This window comes from Somniosus microcephalus, chromosome 3 (assembly GCF_052327205.1).
Source record: "Somniosus microcephalus isolate GS21.2 chromosome 3, FLI_Smic_1.0, whole genome shotgun sequence".
Classification (NCBI taxonomy): Eukaryota; Metazoa; Chordata; class Chondrichthyes; order Squaliformes; family Somniosidae; genus Somniosus; species Somniosus microcephalus.
This window is the reverse complement of record NC_140989.1, coordinates 94,884,700-94,904,702: the sequence shown is the minus strand read 5'-3', so window position 1 is coordinate 94,904,702 and position 20,003 is coordinate 94,884,700. Positions and strand designations below refer to the sequence as shown.

General features: G+C 45.6%; 1 protein-coding gene across 21 annotated transcripts in view; it reads left to right on the top strand.

The window, feature by feature from the left end:
- Positions 1-20,003, top strand: part of LOC147121217 (girdin-like) — a 456,789-nt gene that overhangs the window by 401,727 nt on the left and 35,059 nt on the right. For all 21 annotated transcript variants that reach the window (XR_015077512.1, XR_015077511.1, XR_015077513.1 and 18 more), the window contains 4 exons: positions 7,066-7,211; positions 12,622-12,714; positions 13,043-13,251; positions 13,825-13,908. Coding sequence is in view for 18 of the 21 variants with exons in the window: in XM_085981375.1 (XP_085837501.1) it covers positions 7,066-7,211; positions 12,622-12,714; positions 13,043-13,251; positions 13,825-13,908 (532 nt within the window). In the remaining 3 variants the exon portion in view is untranslated. The remainder of the gene's footprint in view (positions 1-7,065; positions 7,212-12,621; positions 12,715-13,042; positions 13,252-13,824; positions 13,909-20,003) is intronic.

The window sequence follows — 20,003 nt, the reverse complement described above, 5'->3', positions numbered from 1 at the left end:
ATAAGGGATAGTGTACCTGTATCTCCTTATGTAGCTTGGTCTCACATTTTGTTTGAAAGCACTTCTATGGAGCACCGTGGAATGTTTTACTACGTTAAAGGCACTATACAGATGCAAGTTGTTGTTATCTGCTTTTTCTTCACATTTTCCAAATGCTTCTCCCACCATTGCCATTTCAAACCAGTGCTGCGATTTTAAATATCACAGTTGACTGGACAGCTGATCAGTGAGTTGTGATGTTTTATCAGTGTGCATTCATTATGGCTACTGTTATTTGGTTCCCCACCACTGCTGCTTGATCTCACGAGCTGATACCTCTTATCATTTACAGACTCTTGGCTCCATGCTCTCTCAAATGCAGATGGCCAGACACACACACACACACACAAAAATGTTACATTTAAGCTGTTGAGCTGTTTAGTCAGAATATATTAAAAGCTAGTACGATAGCAAAATACTGCAGATGCTGGAAATCTGAAATAACAACAGAAAATGCTGGAAAATCTCAGCAGGCCAGGCAACATCCGTGGAAAGAGAAATAGAGTCAACGTTTCGGGTCGAAACCCTTTGTCAAGACTAGTTCATTGGATGAATTGGCAATGGCAGCAGTGATGGCAAAAAGGAAAGATCAGAGGTGGCTGAATTGTTGAAGGATTCATGCTTCTACGAGTTACTGGCTTTCAAAGTGCTTTTACATTGCAGTGCTAGTTTCTCCTCCCTTTTATATTTTAACCTAGTACCATTTTGCACCGGGCACGTGGTTGCCAACTTTGGTTTGACCTATTCCTGGAGATGTGAGATTTGGTCACGTGACATCTGTCCACTGTTTGCATACAACTTGTAAATCTTGGATTGTAGTTTAACCTTTGTTTCTGATTTCAAAACTCAGAAGTTGATTACACATGAGCGTAAAATTGTCTTTCAAAAGCAGACAAAGCCTGTTGTCAGTTAATCAGGCTATGCAATTCAGTGCTTTATTTAATTTATTTCCTGACCTACTTCTTTGACCAAACTTTTGGTCACCTGTCCAAATATCTCCTTATGTGGCTCGGTGTCAAATTTTGTTTGATAATGCTCCTGTGATGCGCCTTGGGACATCTTACTGCGTTAAAGGTGTTATATAAATGCAAGTTATGTTATTGATATTCAGAGCAGGATTAATAGTTAATCATTTAAGTAATAAACCATTACTTTAATAGTTAAGTGGCAATTAAACCACTTGAGAAGTGCAAAATGAATGTTATTGCAGATGAGTCCTGACTGCTAAGTTTTCTGCTGGTAAGGCTTAAGAAACCCTTTAGTCAAGCTCACTCGACAGAAACTGAAGTTAACATTTGTATTAGTTATTAAAATGAAAGTGGTAAGAGGAACATCCCGATTTCATAGAACCATAGAATAATACAGCACAGAAGGAGGCCACTCAGCCCATTGTGTGTGTGAAAGAGCTATCCAATTAGTCCCATTCCCCTGCTCTTTCCCCATAGCCAAGCAAATGTTTCCTTTTCAGGCATTTATCCAATTCCCTTTTGAAAGTTATTATTGAATCTGCTTCCACCACCCTTTCAGGCAGTGCATTCCAGATCATCATAACTCGCGGCGTAAAAAAAATTCCTTATGTCGCATCTGGTTCTTTTGTCAATTACCTTAAATCTGTGTCCTCTGATTATCGACCTTTCTGCCACTGGAAACAGTTTCTCCTTATTTACTCTTATCAAAACCCTTCAAGATTTTGAACACCTCTATCAAATCTCCCCTTAACCTTCTCTGTTCTAAGGAGAATGACCCCAGTTTCTCTAGTCTCTCCACGTAATTGAAGTCCCGGATCCCTGGTACCATTCTTGTAAATCTCCTCTGCACCCTTTCTAAGCCTTGACATCCTTACTAAAGTGTGCTGCCCAGAATTGGCCACTGCTGGGGCCTAACTAGTGTTTTATAAAGTTTTAGCATAACTTCCTTGCTTTTTGAAAGCCATTTGATTGATTCTACCATGGTTACTGTCGCAACAAAGGGTTGTTAGTCCTGCAGCAATAATGTCTGCGTGACTCTGACTCGAGTGGTTTCAAACAGCAAGCTTTAATATATATATTGACTAATAACAGTATTGTTCTTGTACAACTGTTCTACAGTATTATATTAAATGACGAGCAAGAAAATGACATGCAAGTTCTACAGCCTGGTTCCTAGACAACGGAGTTATCATTTCCGACTCTCTAGGCTGTCTATTTGGCAGTGGACTACCAACTGTTCCAAGAATTCTAACTTTCAAAGGGGGAAAGCTCTAACTTTATACTATAGTCAGCTGCCTTAGGCTGCACGTCGTCATCTTCTGTTCTTATCTTCTAATCATAAATTATCCCATCCTCCTAGCTGTGCTTTAGCGGACTGTGGGATAGTGGGAGCCTCTCTTATGTTGGCTAGAGACACAGTCTGTGGTCCTTGGAAATGTGCAAAAAACTGTTATCAAAGCACTAGTTATTTTATGGCTGTCAAATCCTACAAGTGAGAGTAGTTTCCCATATTGGGTATGTGGCTCTCCAAGCAACCAGCTTTCTTATCTAGGTAAAGGGTCTCCTCTTGACCTGGGAGCTACAGCCAAAGGGAACTTCAGCATTCTCTGTTTCTAAGCTTCCTTTGTTCACAAGCACCAAAATCAAGATTCCATCCCTACCCCCTTTCTTTCCATGTTGCTTTCTGGTTAAACTGTTAAATGCAATGCCTGCTGGGCTACTTGAACATTTAAACCACTTTAAAATATTCTAATACTTTTGTACACTGTGCCTCTATTTATAAAGCCAAGGATCCTGTATGCCATTTTAACATCCATCTCAATTTGTCCTGCCATCTTCAATGATTTGTGTACATACACCCATAGGCCTCTCTGTTCCTGCACCCCCTTTAAAATTGTACCATTTAGTTTATATTGGCTCTCCTCATTCTTCTGACCAAAATTAATCACTTCACACTTCTCTGCATTAAATATAATCTGCCATGTGTCTGACTATTTTACCAGTCTGTCTATGTACTCCTGAAGTCTGTTATTATCCTCCTCACTGTTTACTACATTTCTGAGTTTCCTGTTACCTGCAAACTTTGAAATTATGCATTGTATACCCAAGTTCAGCTCATTAATGTGACAGATTTTGCGATAAGAATAACGGTGAGGCTAACAGCACTCACTGTTATAACGGGGTAAATCAGACAGCATCTTCTGGCGTCCATGTATGTGCAGTTAAACGTGGATATCAAGAAGTTGCTGTCAGTGATAACCCTGCTCCTCCACAGGGTGCGCTGTTGCCATCCTCGCCGATGGATGGCACTGAAATGAATGCAACAGCGTGAACTTGTTTTATGTTCCTTGATAATTTAATTTCATAGTTCCTCTTTGCCTCCCTAATTATTTTTGACTTCTCTCCTAAACTTTTTGTATTCTCCCTTATCATGCACTCCCCTGCTGCTTATATACTTAATGTATTTTTCTTTCCTTACCCTCAATTATTCCCTTATGGCTTTATTCATCCATGGAATCTCATTATTGTTTAGTTCTTTCCTTTTAGCGGAATATATTTTTCCTGCACTCTGTTGAATACCGTTTTAAATGTTTCCCATTGCTGTGCTACATCGTTGTTTGCCAATATTGTTGCCCATTTTTTTCACCAAGTTCTATTCTCAGCTCCCCAAAATCAGCTTTTCTCCAATCTATTAACCTGGTTTTTGTCATACTTATGTGCTTCTCAATTATCATCATAAAGCGCATTATATTATGGTCCCTATTGCCTATATGTTCCCCTACTTTTACTTCTCTTATCTGCTCTGGTTCATTCTCCATTACTAGATCCAATAGCGAATCCTCCCTTGTTGGGCTTTTTAGAAAGGAGTCCTGTACCCATTGTAGGAACTCCATTCCCTTATCCCCTTTACCTACCTCTTCTGTCCAATTAATATCGGGGTAGTTGAAATCCCCATGATTATTATTCCATGTTTTTTTACTCATTTCCCTAATTTGTCTGCATATTTCTTCCTCCACCTCCCTTCCACTATTAGGTGGTCTGTAGACTACGCCTGTTAGTGTGATTGATCCTTTATTATCTTTTATCTCTATCCATATGGATCCTATTTCTGTCTTGCTGATAGCTGTGTCACTTTTTTCTACTGCCATTATGTTATCCCTAATAAGTACAGCTACTCCACCTCCCCTTTTTTCCTCCCTATCTTTTCTAAATATGTTATACCCTGCAATGTTAAATCCCAGTCCTGATTTTTCTGTAGCCATGTCTCAGTAATCCCTACTATGTCTGGTTCCTCGCAACGTATGATGCCTCCAGCTCCCCTGTTTTATTATGGACACTGTGTGCATTGCTGTACAGACAGTTTAACTCATTTTTAATAGGATTTCCTCTCACTTTATGTTTAACCATCTTTTTAGCCTTCTGTTCTATAATGCTATTTATTCCCTTGCCATGAATGTCCTCCCTTATTTTATTTCCTATGCTCTCTTTTCCTGTTTTATTTATATTTAGGCTGGTTACATTTCTTGTAGAGCCCTTCCCCCATCTTACTAGTTTAAAGCCTTTGCCACTTCCCTATTTACCCTTTCCGCTAGGATACGGGTCCCATCCCGGTTCAGGTGGAGCCCGTCCCATCGGTACAGCTCCTTCTTGTCCTAGAACTGGTGCCAGTGTCCCACGAAAAGGAACCGCTCTTTCCTACACCAGCCCTTTAGCTATGTGTTAATTCTAGGGAGTAATCATTCAGAATATTAACTATCTTATGCACAGCCACTGTTTCGGCCACATTTGATCCTGTTTTATTATGGACACTGTGTGTATTGCTATACAGACAGTTTAACTCATTTTTATTAGGATTTCCTCTCACTTTGTTTAACCCACTTTTTAGACTCCTTCTAAATCCATCTTAGTCTGCCTCACAGTTCCCCCTGTTCCCCGTCTGATCCCTCCTATTTCTGAACTGCTCTTTATTCTAACGCTGTTTGTCTCTCCCAGTCCTCTGTGCACTTTGTATCGCCTCTCTAATGCTTCATCCTGGTACCCCTGCCCCTGCCAAATTAGTTTAAACCCTCTCGCACAGCGCTAGTTCACCTCCCTGTCAGGACATTGGTCCCAGCCCTGTTGAGGTGCAACCCGTCCATCTTGTACAGGTCCCTTCTCCCCCAGAACTGGTCCCAATACCCCAGGAATCTAAAGCCCTCGCTCCTACACCATTTCTCCAGCCACGTGTTAACCTGTCTTATCTTACTGCTCCTATACTCACTAGCAGATGGCACTGGGAGTAATCCAGATATTGCTACCTTAGAGGTGCTGCTCTTTAACTTCCTCCGTAACTCCTGAAACTCTGTCTGTTGGACCTTGATTCTTTTCCTACCTACGTTATTGGTTCCAACACAGACCACGACTGCTGGCTATTCGCCTTCCCCCTGCAAAATGTTCTGCACCCATTCAGTGTTGTATAAATATTGGTCAGGGCACCAGGAGAACTCCCCTGTTCTTTTTCAAAGAGTGTCATGGGATTTTTTACATCCACCTGAAAGGGCAGATTGGTTTAACGTCTTATCCAAAAGACAGCACCTCCGACACAGTGCAGCACTCCCTCAGTACTGCACTGGAGTTGCCCTGAATTATGCGCTCAAGTCTCTGGAGTGGGGCTTTAACCCATGACTTTCTGGCTCAGGCGAGAGTGCTGACACCCAAAGTTTCTGAAAGTGGAAAACATCCTGGTAAATTGCCAAACAAATTTGGACAGAACAGCGCTTAAAGATTTTGGGGGGTTTCTCTCCCACAGCGACCTCTCTCATAGTCATCACTATGGCATCAGAAGAGGGCTCAGAAAAAAGACAGTTAGTTTTATCATTCAGCTATCACAGCACTAAACAACAGTCTGACCTTTTCTAAATGCCTGTTAATTTGCCCATTGAGGCCATTAAAGAGAATGATTGTATGTTTTAGTTGACCTCGCACAACCCCCTCCCAAAAAAAAAGTACTTTGGGTGTTTTTTCTGCAGCAATGCAAGCAGTGCATGTAAATTGATTTCCAGTAAAAGTAAACAGCCAATTTTTCACGGTTCTGTATTCAGTTTTTGAGCTATTGGCCCAGAAATTCGGGTCGGGGGCTTCCCACGGGTGCAAGCCCCCGACCTGCACTTACCTACCGCGCCGGCCGTTGAGCTGTGGGCCCGCGTGGGATTCCGATCCTGGGCCTCCTCCAACTGCCGGTGCGCAGTGCTTGCATATCCCAGGGCTGCAGTTAGTTCAATGCGTCCCCTGGGATCACATGGGCCATGGAGAGCCAATGGTAGCAGGGAATGCTTCATTCATAAGTTTGACAGGAAGACCTGTCAAACCTATAAATACTATAAGCCCCAAAACATCACTAAATCTTCAAATACATTTTTTTTTTTAAATCACATTTTTAAAATAACTATAAATTACATGAAATAACTATTTTAAACAATTTAAATTTTTGAAAAAATTAATTACATTTTCTAATGGGGCTAAAAATAAACTTACCTTTCTTTAAAGTATTTAAAAATAATAAAGCTGTGGAAAAAATGTTTTCATTTTAATGAATTCACCACTTACCTTGTAAAAAGCAGGCCTTACGCCTGCTTTTTAAAAGTGTAACACTCCTGGAGACTTACCCTCCTGGAGAAACCTGGAAAAAAAACGTAAGTTCGATGTGCACACGCTGCCTCTCCTGCGCACACGTTCTACCTCTCAACCCCTTCTTTCAGGGGAACGGAAGTGCCGGTTTCCCGCACATGCGCAGTGAATGCACAAAACCGGCACTTCCATTGGGCTTACGGGTGAGTACCCCATGCGTACTCACGAATTTCTGGGCCATTATCTTTAGACAAGAATTCAGATGGTATCTCTTGGTTGACGTTTTGTCACTTTGGAATTGGGAGGTTTTTTACGGCCATAATATAACTGTTATTTTCTTATTTAGCCTTAATCATAGCTTTTGTGTGTGTTGAAGGGATATGTCTCTGAGAATTTTTACCCTATAATTTGCAAACATGTTGTGCTACACCATATTTTGGTTTTCATGCAGCTCCTGAGCCAATTAAAAGGGAATCTTGAGGAAGAAAACCGACATTTGCTAGACCAGATCCAGACATTAATGCTGCACAACAAGTCATTGTTGGAACAGAGCATGGAGAGTAAGGATCTGTTCCACGTGGAGCAAAGACAGTATATGTAAGTAGAAAGAGAACTACTCTTTCAGTGTGATCATTAAAAACACTGTCCTCTTGCCACACTGAAAAGAAAACTGTATCCTATTACTGTATATTGTCACCAGCAGATTTCCTCCACTGCATTTTCTTGAATAGGTTTCTCAAATGTGATCCAGAATTTCCTTAAGCCTGGATCATCTACTACAGTATGTCTCTTTTAAAATGCTGATTAAACCTTATGGCCTAGAAATTCGGTTGTTTGCGCCAGCGATTAGCACCTAAAGAGCCCGAGAATTGGGGCGTTACCCAATGTTCGGGCGGGCGCAGTGAAGATAGCGCCACCTCCCATATTGAGCATCTATTTAGCGCCTGCGCTAACTCTTAGCGCGTGCCTGCATGCGCAGGCAGATCATGACGTCATTTCAGTGTGCAACGCCTTTTTGGCGCCCCTGACCGAATATTCGGTGGCGCCCGGAACCTTTCCACCTGGCGCTATTAGTGACAGTTGGATGGAACGTTCCCAGGCCCTTCTTGGAGTCGGGGGGGCGCTATTTAAAGGGGACAGCTCTAGTATAAAAGCTGCAGCCACTTGGCCTGGTCATTCTGAGTGTTGCTGGAGAGAGTTGGTGAACTACTGTTGCACAGAATTTTTCGGATTTAGCCTTCGGAGACTTGGGACCTGCAGCCCTCTCCGGAGCAGTTGGAGCGCTAGACATTACTGCGTGTTGCCCGTCTGGCATAGCAATGGGAGCTGCTTTGGAGGGGAACGTCCTCATGGCCGGACACTTGGAAGGGGCACAGAGACGGCGGGAGGGAGGGCTGGGATTGGCCAGAAGGAGGAGGGGCAATGGAGGTCGCCCAATCCGACGATACGCTGCGAGGGTTTTCAGGCAGCAGGTGTCATACCTTACCATGTCGGAGGAGCAGTGTCTGCGAAGGCTCAGATTCGGTAAGGAGGTTGTGACTGAGCTTTGCCACCTGCTTGCTGAAGATCTGCAGCCGCATCTACGGTGCAGGAGCTCTCTGTCGGTGGCCGTCAAAGTGACTGTTGCCCTGAACTTTTACGCCAGCGGATCCTTTCAGTCAGCCACTGGGGACATCGCGAATATATCACAATTTGCAGTGCATTGTTGCATCCAGCAAGTGACAGCTGCCCTCTAAAGAAGGAGGCATCAATTAATCACCTTCCCTGTGACCCTGGAGAAGCAGGCGGAGCGCGCGCAGGGCTTCGCTGCTATTGCGGACTTCCCCATGGTGCAGGGGGCCATTGATTGCACACACGTGGCTTTGCGGGCGCCATTACAGAATCCGGAGGAGTTCCGCAACCGCAAGGGGTTCCACTCCCTCAATGTCCAGCTGGTGTGTGACCACCGCCAGATGATCATGGCAGTCAACGCACAATTCCCTGAGAGCAGCCACGGTGCGTTCATCCTGCGGCAGACCTCAGTTTCTGACCTTTTTGAGGGTCCAGCTCACCCACGAGGCTGGCTTCTTGGCGACAAGGGCTATCCTCTCTGCCCATGGCTCATGACCCCACTCCGTTTGCCCGCCACCCCGGCAGAAGAGCTTTACAACAGCAGCCATCAGGCGACCAAGAACATTGTGGAGCGCACTATTGGTGTGCTCAAACAGCGTTTCCGCTGTCTAGACCATTCGGGGGGAGCCCTGCAGTACTCACCGGAGCAAGTGGGTCGCATCGTCGTCGTCTGCTGCATGCTCCACAACTTGGCCATTCGACGAACCCAGCCAATGCCAGCCGACCCTCAAGGTCCAGCAGAGCAGGCGGACGAGGAGGAGGAGGAAGAGCAGGCGGACGAGGAGGAGGAGGAGGAGCATGCGGACGAGGAGGAGGAGGAGGAGGAAGATGGGAGGGCTCCTGAAACTGGAAGGGCCGTTCGTCAGAGGCTCATAAGGTCTCGGTTCTAGGCCCCTCTGACGGAATGATGGGTGTCATTCGTACTGCGCACTTCGGCTCGTACAAAGCCTATGAAGGCCACCATGAGTGTAAATAGTTACGATTACCATTGTAAATTTAAAAAATTCTTTATTGTCAAAAAAGTGCTTCCTTCCAGCATAACAACGTCATGTCAACAGAAACCATAACTAACAAAATAACAGTTAACTCTCTGGCAAAGCTGCAAAACTAAACAAACCATCACAAACAATCACAACAGGTGAGGGCGTCCTTGAATTTGGAGAAAGAAACGTCTCAGCACCTCCCTCTACTGCTGGCCCCTTGATGGAGACCGACTTCTCTTTCGCAGTCGGCCCCTTCCCTCCCTGCAGCTCCTACGTAATTGAACCCCAGTGGCGGCGTCAAGGCTGGGGGACGCCTGCTGACTGTCTGGAAGCGCAGAAGCCCCTGAGGGACGGCCTGGACGACCTCTGGGCTTGGAGGGCGCCGAAGCTGGCTGCTTGAACTGGGCATGGCTGGAAGCAGTGTGCACTGCAGGTGGTGGCAGCTGCACTGTAGACGTTCCAGCAGTGGCATGAGCAATGCTCACCTGCCGAGAGAGGACACCTGCACCATGGTCGGACGACACACTGGCTCTCTGAGGGGACCGGCTCGGAGCATCTGCCAGAATCGACTGCTCCACTGATTCCTGGCCTCGTGTGGTACTGGAAGGGCCCGGGGTGATCCTGGCTGATGCAGATAGGGTGGCAGCAGTGAGAGTTCACGTTGCCTCAATCTGGGTGTGGACGAGGCCAGCAAGTGACTGCATGGCAGCAGTGAGGACCTGTGTGGCAGGTGCCAGTGCTTCGGAGAAGCCCTGGACAGTTCTTTCCATTGCTTCGGACAAGGCCGGAGCAGTCCGTTCCACTGCCTCGGACAAGCCCTGGACAGACCTTTCCAGGGATTGTCCGAAGCTCTGAACAGTCCTTTCCATAGCGGCCTCGAAGCCCTGGACAGTCCTCTCCATTGCTGCCCCGAAGCCCTGGACAGTCCTCTCCATTGCTGCCCCAAAGTCCAGCACACTCTTTGCCAGTGTGTCGATCGACTGAGGCATCCTCCCCACTGCAGCCATAAGCTCAGTGTGCCTGAGCCGGGCCTGGGTGCTCATTTCAGCCAGGCTACGCACCTCCTCTGCACTCTGTGCAGCAGTCATCGTTCCCTGCCTTGCCCTCCGGGGAGCCGGTGCCCGAACTTGCCTACCCCCCTCGCGTTGCTGCAGGCCGCTTGTTCCGGCAACTGGCTCCTCATCAGAGCCCCCCCCCCTCCCCTCCAGGGAACTACTATCCCCAGTCTGCAGATGTGTAGGCTCCCCTGAGGCTGGAACGGATGGTCCGGCTTCCTCCTGCTCCTCGCCTCCGGAGGCACTGGCACTGGCAGCTTCAGGGCCCGGATCCCGAGCTGGTGATGCAGCATCTGAAAGCAGGGAGGTGGAAGAGTGGCTTTAGCAAAAGGACAGGTTGGCAGCAAGGGATGCCAGATTGCGGCAAGGCTATGACATGGCTCCACAGTGAGAAAGCATGCTGGCGGCGGGACCAAGTGGAAGGAGACAGTTGTAAAAGGTGAGAACCTTACCATCGCTGTCGACAATGGGGTCGGCAGCTGCAGTGGTAACAGGACCACTCAGACGTCCTCCAAGAATCTGGTGCACTCTCTCCTCGAGATCCGTGAGAGTGACCACTTGTGGAGGTCCTCCACCGGTTCGAAGCTGGTCTTTGCAAATCTTCGCCAGCTTGGACTGCAGGGGAAAGGAGGGGAAGTTATGTTACATGATGCCCTGAGTGATCATCTCATGCCCCCCATGTTGCAAGAGCCCTTACATGATGCCCTGAGTCAAATATGGATGTGTGTGCCCAGAAAGGGCCATCGGTGCTTGCTGGCAGATGACCAATGGGGTACAGGCCACCCTGTAGCCATAAAGACAGGTGCTAATGAAGGGATGCAGAAGTATGCAGAAACAACACTCACCCTGACGACCCGAGTGAGGTCGTTGAATTTCTTTCTGCATTGGACAGGGCTCCTGGTCACCATGTTGCTAGAGTTGACCCTCTGGCATACATCCCTCCAAGCTCGTTGGTAGTCCTTAAGAGTCGGCCTCCTGCCATTGTCTGGGTACAGAACATCTCGACGGCGCTCCACTGCGGCCACCAATTGCTCCAGAGCCTCATTGCTGAAGCGCTCTGCTCTCTGCCTCACCTTCTCCATCTGGTCCAAGTTTTTTGCGCCAGAGAAGGGCCTGCGCCGATTCTGAGGCCTACAAGGCGCTGAGTGTGGAAGCTGAGGCTGACTGACCCACCCCTTTAAGAGCCGGCCGGCGCCTGGAAGTCTCGTGGTTATCGGTAATTGAGAGCACCTGCGCTGCGCCCGTCCACGCCGATATTGGGTTGCGCCGGAAGTTTAGCGCCTTAGGAGTCCCGTGCAACGTCTGAATTCGCGCCTCAATCACCTTTGGGGGCGATGCAACCCAATATCGCGCCAGGCGGCGATAAGTTGCGTCTGGCTATAAACTTTGCGCAGCGCCAGTTCTAACGCCTCAAGCGGGGCTATACCCAATTTCTAGGCCTATGAGTCTCCAGATCTTTATAAATAGAGCAAAAGTTGCTTAATATGATCACTGGTTAATAGAATCAGTGACAAGGCAGGGGGTGTCATAGTTTTAAAATCCTCACAGAGAGCAGTTAGACAAAATTTATTTACACAAGTTGTTGGAGCATGGAAAGATTAGTCACAGGAAGTGGTTGAGGTAGAGATCATTGCATCTTTTAGGGGAAAATAGGATGAATATTTGAACCAGAGGAAGCTACTGGACAGTGGGGAGAGAGCGGGGCAGTGGGATTAATTTTCGATTGTTTTAGCAGAGCTGGCACAACCACTATAAATAATACACCTTACTACTTTGCGTCCCAACCCCAAATTATGATGAAATAGCAACTTCACACCCTTAATATCAAATGCTTTAGGTTCTACATTTCTTTTATGTACGTATAGCTTATGCACTTGTACATTCTCTTCATGGAGGATAAGAAGGAATAGCATGTCGTGAAATGTATAGCATAAGAGTGTTCCATGCAGGTTCTTGGCATGCTTCTATATCATTTACCATACACCCATACACAACTTTGTACAATGTTATAATTCCAAATTACTTTTTTGAGTCTGAACTGGAATTTATCTTAGTAACAGAATTTAACAGGAAAACGATAAAATAGGTTTATTGGTTGACTTTTCTATGTGCACAACTGGTTTTCTAGCACTTCAACCTTTCTTCCCAGGGATTATGGGGCTTGAGAGAGCTCCTACTTCTAATATCAGACTTTGACAATTATTTAAGTTTCATGTTAAAAACAAAGTATATTATATCATATAAGTGCAGTGAAGTCTTTTGAGTACATATAAAGAAAGAGCTTGCCTTGAACCCTTTGTGTGCAATTAAAACTGCAAATCATGAATGATCATTTTATCTTGCTCTCTTAAACTAAAGTGATAAACTGAATGAACTTCGACGACAGAAGGAGAAACTTGAAGAGAAGATTATGGATCAGTATAAATTTTACGAACCTTCACCCCCCCGAAGGTATGAACAAAATTTATTTATAGTAAGTGAAATATTCAATAATAGGAATGTGTCGTTGCAATTGATTCTTACTTTATTAATGCAAGTTTTAACCATGCATATAAAAATTACTAAATTGCATGTTGTACCTGTGATAATATTTTGATCATTACTCTTCCAATTAGACATATAATTTAATGAAAAATGCAACCAAAACACACCACCTGTGCTTCGACACACAAGTTACGATGTGGAGAGGCAGTTCTGTGAATAATTTAGTTTATTATTTGTCTTCTTGCACATCTGTTTATGGCAACTGTTGATGCAGAAATTTGTTCCTTTATTCCAGAAGGGGCAACTGGATTGCCGTAAAGATGAAAAAGTTAATAAAACACAAAAAGGAAGGCAACCGAGAACGCATTAAATCTCTCACTAGTACCCCAACCAGGTCAGAATCAAGTGATGGATTCCTTCAGCTGCCTCAACAAGATAGTCAAGATAGCTCTTCTGTGGGTTCTAATTCTCTTGATGATGGTCAGACAGCCAAGAAGAGCAGCAGTGAGTACCACTAAATCTATTTTTTGCCTTGAAGGAACATCTATTACAAATATACCTTGATGAAAAACAAAAATTGGTATCTGGGTTGTAAAAAGAATATTGAATCAAAATTGTATTGTATCTTATTTAGTGTTGACATTTAAAAACTAAAATTACAGGAGCATTACAGTTAGAAATTAGATTGTAAACTGATTATATATTCATTGCTCTTTAAAGGCCTGCAATGAAATACTTGCGTTTTCAGTAGGTTTAATAGATTCTCAAAGTTAAACTTTTACTTAAAAATTGTGTTTCGATCTTGGCCATTTAATTTTGTAGATATTTAGAATTAATCTGTAAGGACTTTTTTAGCACTGTACTTCATACATTATAGAAGCAGTTCCATTCAATAGAATATTCACTATTCATTGTAACATTTGTGTAGAAGTCATAAGCATAGAATAATCAGCTGAAACTTAGGAAGCATGTTTGTTTCTGTCTCCAGTTTCAGCATTTGTTAACTTCCATCTGTTTTCCCTCCCTCTTTGTTTTCATTTCCCAATTTTCTTTATATCATGTGCTCTGAAATAAAAGTGGCTGCACTGAAAAGGCTGCCCTTTATGAGGAACAGACCGAAGGATAAAGACAAAATGAAGGCCCTCTACCGTCGCTCCATGTGTAAGACTCTGAAACTTCAGCTTCTCAAGTGGCTGCTAGCTTTCATCACTTAACCTTTACTAACTATTCCCTACACTTCCCTTTGTATGTCCATTTGTTTATACTTTCATTCTAACACCATATATAAACCAGGCTCCATCTTGTATGTCATTGTCATAAAAATATGCATGCATTCATACATAGGATATGTATACATATTCCTTATATTTATAAATAAATCCTTATTGGAGCATCATTATGAGACTATACATATAAGGAGTATATGAAAACAGAAGAGGATCTTTTCCATCAGTGGATAAAAGAAAACTGATAGATGTATCCAATTCAAAAGAATCGATAATCCAATATTGTTGGATCTCAAGCTTCAGGGAAGGTAATTTTTCATTCCAAAATTATAAAGTTAGGGACATTAAGCAGAATTTGGGATGTTCTGCACTATAAAAATTGCTGTAATTTTCATACATACAAAATGATTGTGGTTAAGCAATATTATTTGTTTATCTGAACCTGCTTAAGACTTATTTTAAATCAGTTGTAAATAAAGTAGTCTAAGGAATGATGTAAGGGGGGCATCTTTTAACTGGTTTATGGTAATTTACCTGGCCAGCAGCCTTTGCCTCTGAGCTCTGACCAATTCCAACCTTTTACCTGATTTACGGTAATTCACCTGGTCAGCAGCCTTTTGCTGCTGCACTCTAAACCAATTTACAAACAGCGGTTTCGAATCGCTACCCCTCCTTCAGTTCTGAGTGGAGGAACTTATAATTAATGATATTAAAATGGACAAGTGGTTTGGATGAGAGAAAAATCAAGTTTTATTACCTAAATAAACTACAATCAAAAGAATAAACTATACCACACGAACACAGTAATTACAGTAAAACTATATAACAGGGGGTTGCAGACGGCGAAAACGAGGGATACAATGACTACAATGTTAGTTAAACAATCTTAGCAATTCCCTTAAATCACCACCCCAAACTCCTGCTAGGTTGCCTTGTTGAGGAGTCAGAACACCCTGCTCACCTGCGGTCCAGCGAAGTAAGAGAGAGAGATAGCTTCTCAGCAGCTATCTTATATACCTGGTGAGGTCCTGCCGTTCTGCCCTGCAAGGGCTGTGTGCAAAATTCCCGCCCAAAGGGTCCAATACACAAGAGAAAGCTGTGATTGGCTAACTCAGAGTGGTTGGACTGGGTTAATGTGTCTTCCGGAGCTCCCTGAGCTGAAACAAAAGGGAACTACAACTGCTCTATTGTCCAGAATGCTAGGTGATTTAAGCCCATTTAGTTCTTAAACGGTTCCCATTCAAGATCCAAAAGTCTTTTCTGCAGTTTAGATGTATCCACTCGATATACAAACAAATGCTAATAGCATTCAATTGCTTTGTAAACAAAGCATTGTCTTTTGTCTTCGGCCATGTGGTGACAGCCATTTTTATCCCTGGAAATTTAAAAGCACAACGCCCAGGGATTCTTTAATCAAAAAAATTAATCTTCAGAACTGTAAATTATTGCGAATTCTTACAATGAACTAGTAGCAGTTTTATCCCAAGATTATCCCTGACAGATTCTGTAAAACTTGTATAATAGTACCAGCTCAAAAACAACTTCTAAATTTTGGTTGGGATACTAGCAGATCGCCTGTGACATTGCTCTCACTGAGATAGCAGATATACACTGTTTTCTGTTATATATAAATATATTGGCCCTGATTTTGCGGTCAGCGGCGAACGGACAGCACTAGCCATTCATTACACTTACACTTGCCCACAGACTTTCTATGGGCTTTTGCACTGCAACTTGCGGTAATCAGAAATCCAAAACACTGCAGCGGCCTCTACAGGGGATTTGGGACCTGTGTGAGCAGGAAAAACAACAGTGTGTCTCCTTAACCAATCAGATTGAAGAATCCTTACTGAGACATGCAGAGTCTAAACCAGAAAGTGTAAATTAGAATAGTCAATTCAATGGCAAATTATGTACAGAAAGTGAAATAAAGACTGGGAAGAAAGATGAGATTAAGAGAGAAAGATAAAAAAGACAGAAAGAAAAAGTTTTTAAAATCTCAACAATAATTAAAATCTGAAGGAATGAGACTCCACACTTTAAAAAATAAATTTTCAGTGCCAGACAGGTTGTTTGGCAGTAATTAAGACTTACCACGCCATTAAAAATTCACCTACACTTGAATGGACAAGCCCCAACTTTTTCTGGCATGCTTAGTTGGTATCTATCACGTAAGTATCGCAAATTCACGGCCTTCCATGTGTTTCAATGCCGAGTCACTGTTATGGCAAAGTCTCTGGCGGAGCAGGGCAACTCTGATAGCAACTTCCTGATTTCCACATTTAATTGCGCATGATGGGACGCCAGAAGTTGCTATCTGATTTACTCCTTATTAATGGTGAGCGCTGATAGCTTCACTGTTATTTCTACCACAAAAACCGGGCCATTATATTATCAGGACCACAGATTGATATGTTTAATTGCAGAGTATTGTAGGAGTATTAATGCTGTTTTTAGGTTAGAATTCTATGATTATGTGCATATTTGCAAGGAAACTGGGGCTAATTTTCATTTTTGGGCGGTCGAATGGCGTAACCTGCTAGGGTGTAGGAGCATTAAAAAAAGGGGAAGCATTGCTGAATGTGAAAATACCGGGGGAGAGGTTGGGAAGTGATGCTCTGGTGATCATGTTATTGCTCTATTTGGAAGTTTATTTCATACATTGATCATTCTTTGTATGAAGAAGTATTTCCTGATATCACTCTAAAATTACTTATTACTAGTTTAAACTCATATCCCGTAGTTCTCCTGCAATTGAATTTAAAGTACAGGAAACTTTGAGTTATCCGGAGGCGAACCATCCGGCAAGCTGGAGCCACCGGTAAAAATCAGGAGCCGTTTTTTATTCTTTTTGTTTCTTTTCTTTGCTTTTTTTGAACAGTCAAGCACTGCAAGGTCTGTAGCTATAGCAACAGCTTCAGCTACAGACGCTTGCAGCCACACCCAAGTGTTTAGAAGCTGTTGCTAAGCAACAGTGTTTGTTGTCAGATACGGAGGTAAAAATCTCCGTATCTTTCAACATTAACTCTGGAGTGTCTGGCAGTTTTGAGGCAACGGCAGCAGCTTGGTCCCGTCGGTGCCAGATAGCACAAAGTTTCCTGTAATATTCCAGGTAAAATTTTTCTATACCCTTAAAAATCTTATGGCCTAGAAATTCAGTTGTTAGCGCCAGCCGCTAGCGCCTTAGGAGGAGGAGAAGTGGGGCGCTAAGCAGCTAGCGCCCGGGCGCGGCGCGATCTGCGCCTCTCGCGAACTTCACTTAAGATTTAGCGGCGGCGCAAAACCGTAGCGCCCGCTCAGCTGCGCGCGCAGATCCTGACTTCATTTCATGGTGCAACGCCCTTGGTGCGCCCCGAACCGGAACTTCAGTGGCGCCGCCCTTATGTGCGCCTGGCGCCCCCAACGACTGGTAGAGGGGAACGGTTCCCAGTCGTTGCGGGGCGCGGGGGGGGGCTAATTAAAGGGGACACCTCCTGCAGTATAAGTGGCAGCCATTTTGTTCCACTCCTTCTTTGTGAGAGACGGATATTTGGAGAGAGACAAAGGGAGAGAGCTTTCTGGTTTCACTCAACGCTCGCACAGGAACTTGTGGCCTCAGGCCAGAGCTTTGCACTTGGATTTAACTTTCAATGCCATAGCCTTAAATCGAAACATATAATGGGGGCTGCAATGGGTGGAAACGTTGGCTTACTGCATTGCATTCAAAGGGCTCAGAGACGCCGTGAGAGAGTGCCAGTCATGGCCAGACGGAGAAGGGTCAACAGGCGTCGGCACAGGAGGCCTTACCCACCCAAGGTATACTGCCAGCAGTTCTCATATCTGAACATGTCTGAGGAGTAGTGTGTTCGGAGGCTGCGATTCAGAAGGGAGGTGGTCACTGAGATCTGCCACCTGCTTCGCAGAGATCTGCAGCCACAGCTGAGGAACAGGACGTCTCTGTCGGTGGCAGCGAAGGTGACGGTGGCTCTCAACTTCTATGCCACCGGCTCCTTCCAATCCGCTGCTGGGGACATTGCCAACATCTCCCAGTTCGCGGTACATTGCTGCATCCGACAGGTGACCAATGCCCTTTTCAGAAAGAGACGTCAGTTCATCTCCTTCCCCATGACCCTGGACAAGCGGCAAGAGCGTGCAATGGGATTTGCAGCATTAGCGGGCTTCCCCATGGTGCAGGGCGCCATTGACTGCAGGCATGTGGCTTTGCGGGCACCTCTACAGAATGCTGAGGATTACTGCAACCGGAAGGGCTACCATTCGCTCAACGTGCAGTTGGTGTGTGACCACAGGCAGCTCATACTAGCTGTCAATGCCCACTTTCCAGGCAGCAGCCACGATGCCTTCATCCTGCGCCCAACTTCTGTGGCAGACATTTTCGAAGCCCAGCCTCACCCACGAGGATGGCTTCTCGGGGACAAAGGCTATCCTTTGTGCACCTGGCTGATGACCCCGCTCCGTGCGCCCAGCACCTCTGCTGAAGAGCGATACAATGACAGCCATCAAGCAACCAGGAACATCATTGAGCACACAATCGGCGTGCTCAAGCAGCGGTTCTGCTGTCTGGATCGTTCCGGGGGAGCCCTACAGTACTCGCCTGAGCGAGTCTCCCATTTCGTTGTAGTGTGCTGCATGCTGCACAACCTGGCTATCCGCAGGACTCAGCCACTGCCAGCAGGCATTGGAAGACCACCAGAGGAGGAGGAGGAGGAGCACCAAGACGGGAGGGAGGCACAAAGTACAAGGGCCGTCCGTCGGCGGCTTATTGCAACTCGGTTCTAGGCCCCCTCTCAGGGAATGGCTTGTGCCAATGAAAGAACATGAATGTAGCCGCTCCGCAAGCCCTCAGCCGGTCAAGGCAACAAAAACTTCCAAAAGCAAACATGGACGGTGCGATTAAAGAAAAAATTTTACTGTGCAAACTCTGTGCCCTTCCCGCATGACAAACTAATTCCAAGAAACCCCCCCAAAAAACAGTCAGAGACATAACTGGCTCTCACAACCTTCAGAAAATGCAAAAAGCAGTTAAACAAAAATGACCATGATCCTCGGCCTTTATAAAAAACAAACACAACAGTCTCGGCCTTCATATATAAAAGAACACAACAGTCTCGGCCTTCATATATAAAAGAGCACAACAGTCTCGGCCTTCATATATAAATAAACACAACAGTCTCGGCCTTCATATATAAAAGAACACACTCGGCCTCATATATCAAAAAATCATTTGGCCACACCTTCTACTTTTTTCCCTGCGAGGGTGATCCATCTCGCTTCCACGAGTGGCCCCTTCCCGCCCTGCAGCTCCTCCTCAATGGGACCCCAGTGGCTGCAGCAACGCTGGGGGAAGGCTGCTGAGGGTCAGATGGTGAGACGGCAGATGCCCTTGGGGGTCGGCCTGGACCAGCTCTGGGCCTGGAGGAGCCGGCTGCTGACTGCTCCAACTCTGCTTGGGCGGCAGCAGTCTGTCCTACGGGTGGTGGCAGCTGCAGTGGAGGAGTGACAGTGTTGGCTGCAGGAATGCTGCCAACCTGACAGAGCACAGGCACTCCCTGGTCAGCTGATACACTGGCACTCGCACGGGCCAGCACTGCAGCATGCGCAGCAATCTGCTGAAGCACAGACTGCTGGGCTGCTGCGGTGTGGCGAGTGCCCCGGCGATGCCTGGTCGATCCAGCGAGGGTGGCAGCAGTTAGTGCCCGTGTGGCCCTGGTCTGTGTCTGCATGACACCAGCCAGTGAATGCACGGCACGACTGAGCACTTGGCTGGAAGCCGCCTGTGATGCAGCGAAGTCCTCCAGACTCCTAGCCTGTGCTGCCGCGAAGTCCTGCAGACTCCTGGCCTGTGCTGCACTGAATTCCTGTACACTCCTTGCCAGTGACTCTATGGAGTCAGGCATCCTTGCCACTGCAGCCATGAGCTCAGTGTGCCTGCGCTCAGCCTGGGTGCCCATTTCCGCAAGGAGCCGTACCTCCTCTGCGCTCACCGTAGCAGGACTGGAGGCCGCACTCACCCTCCGGGGAGAAGGCCGCCGA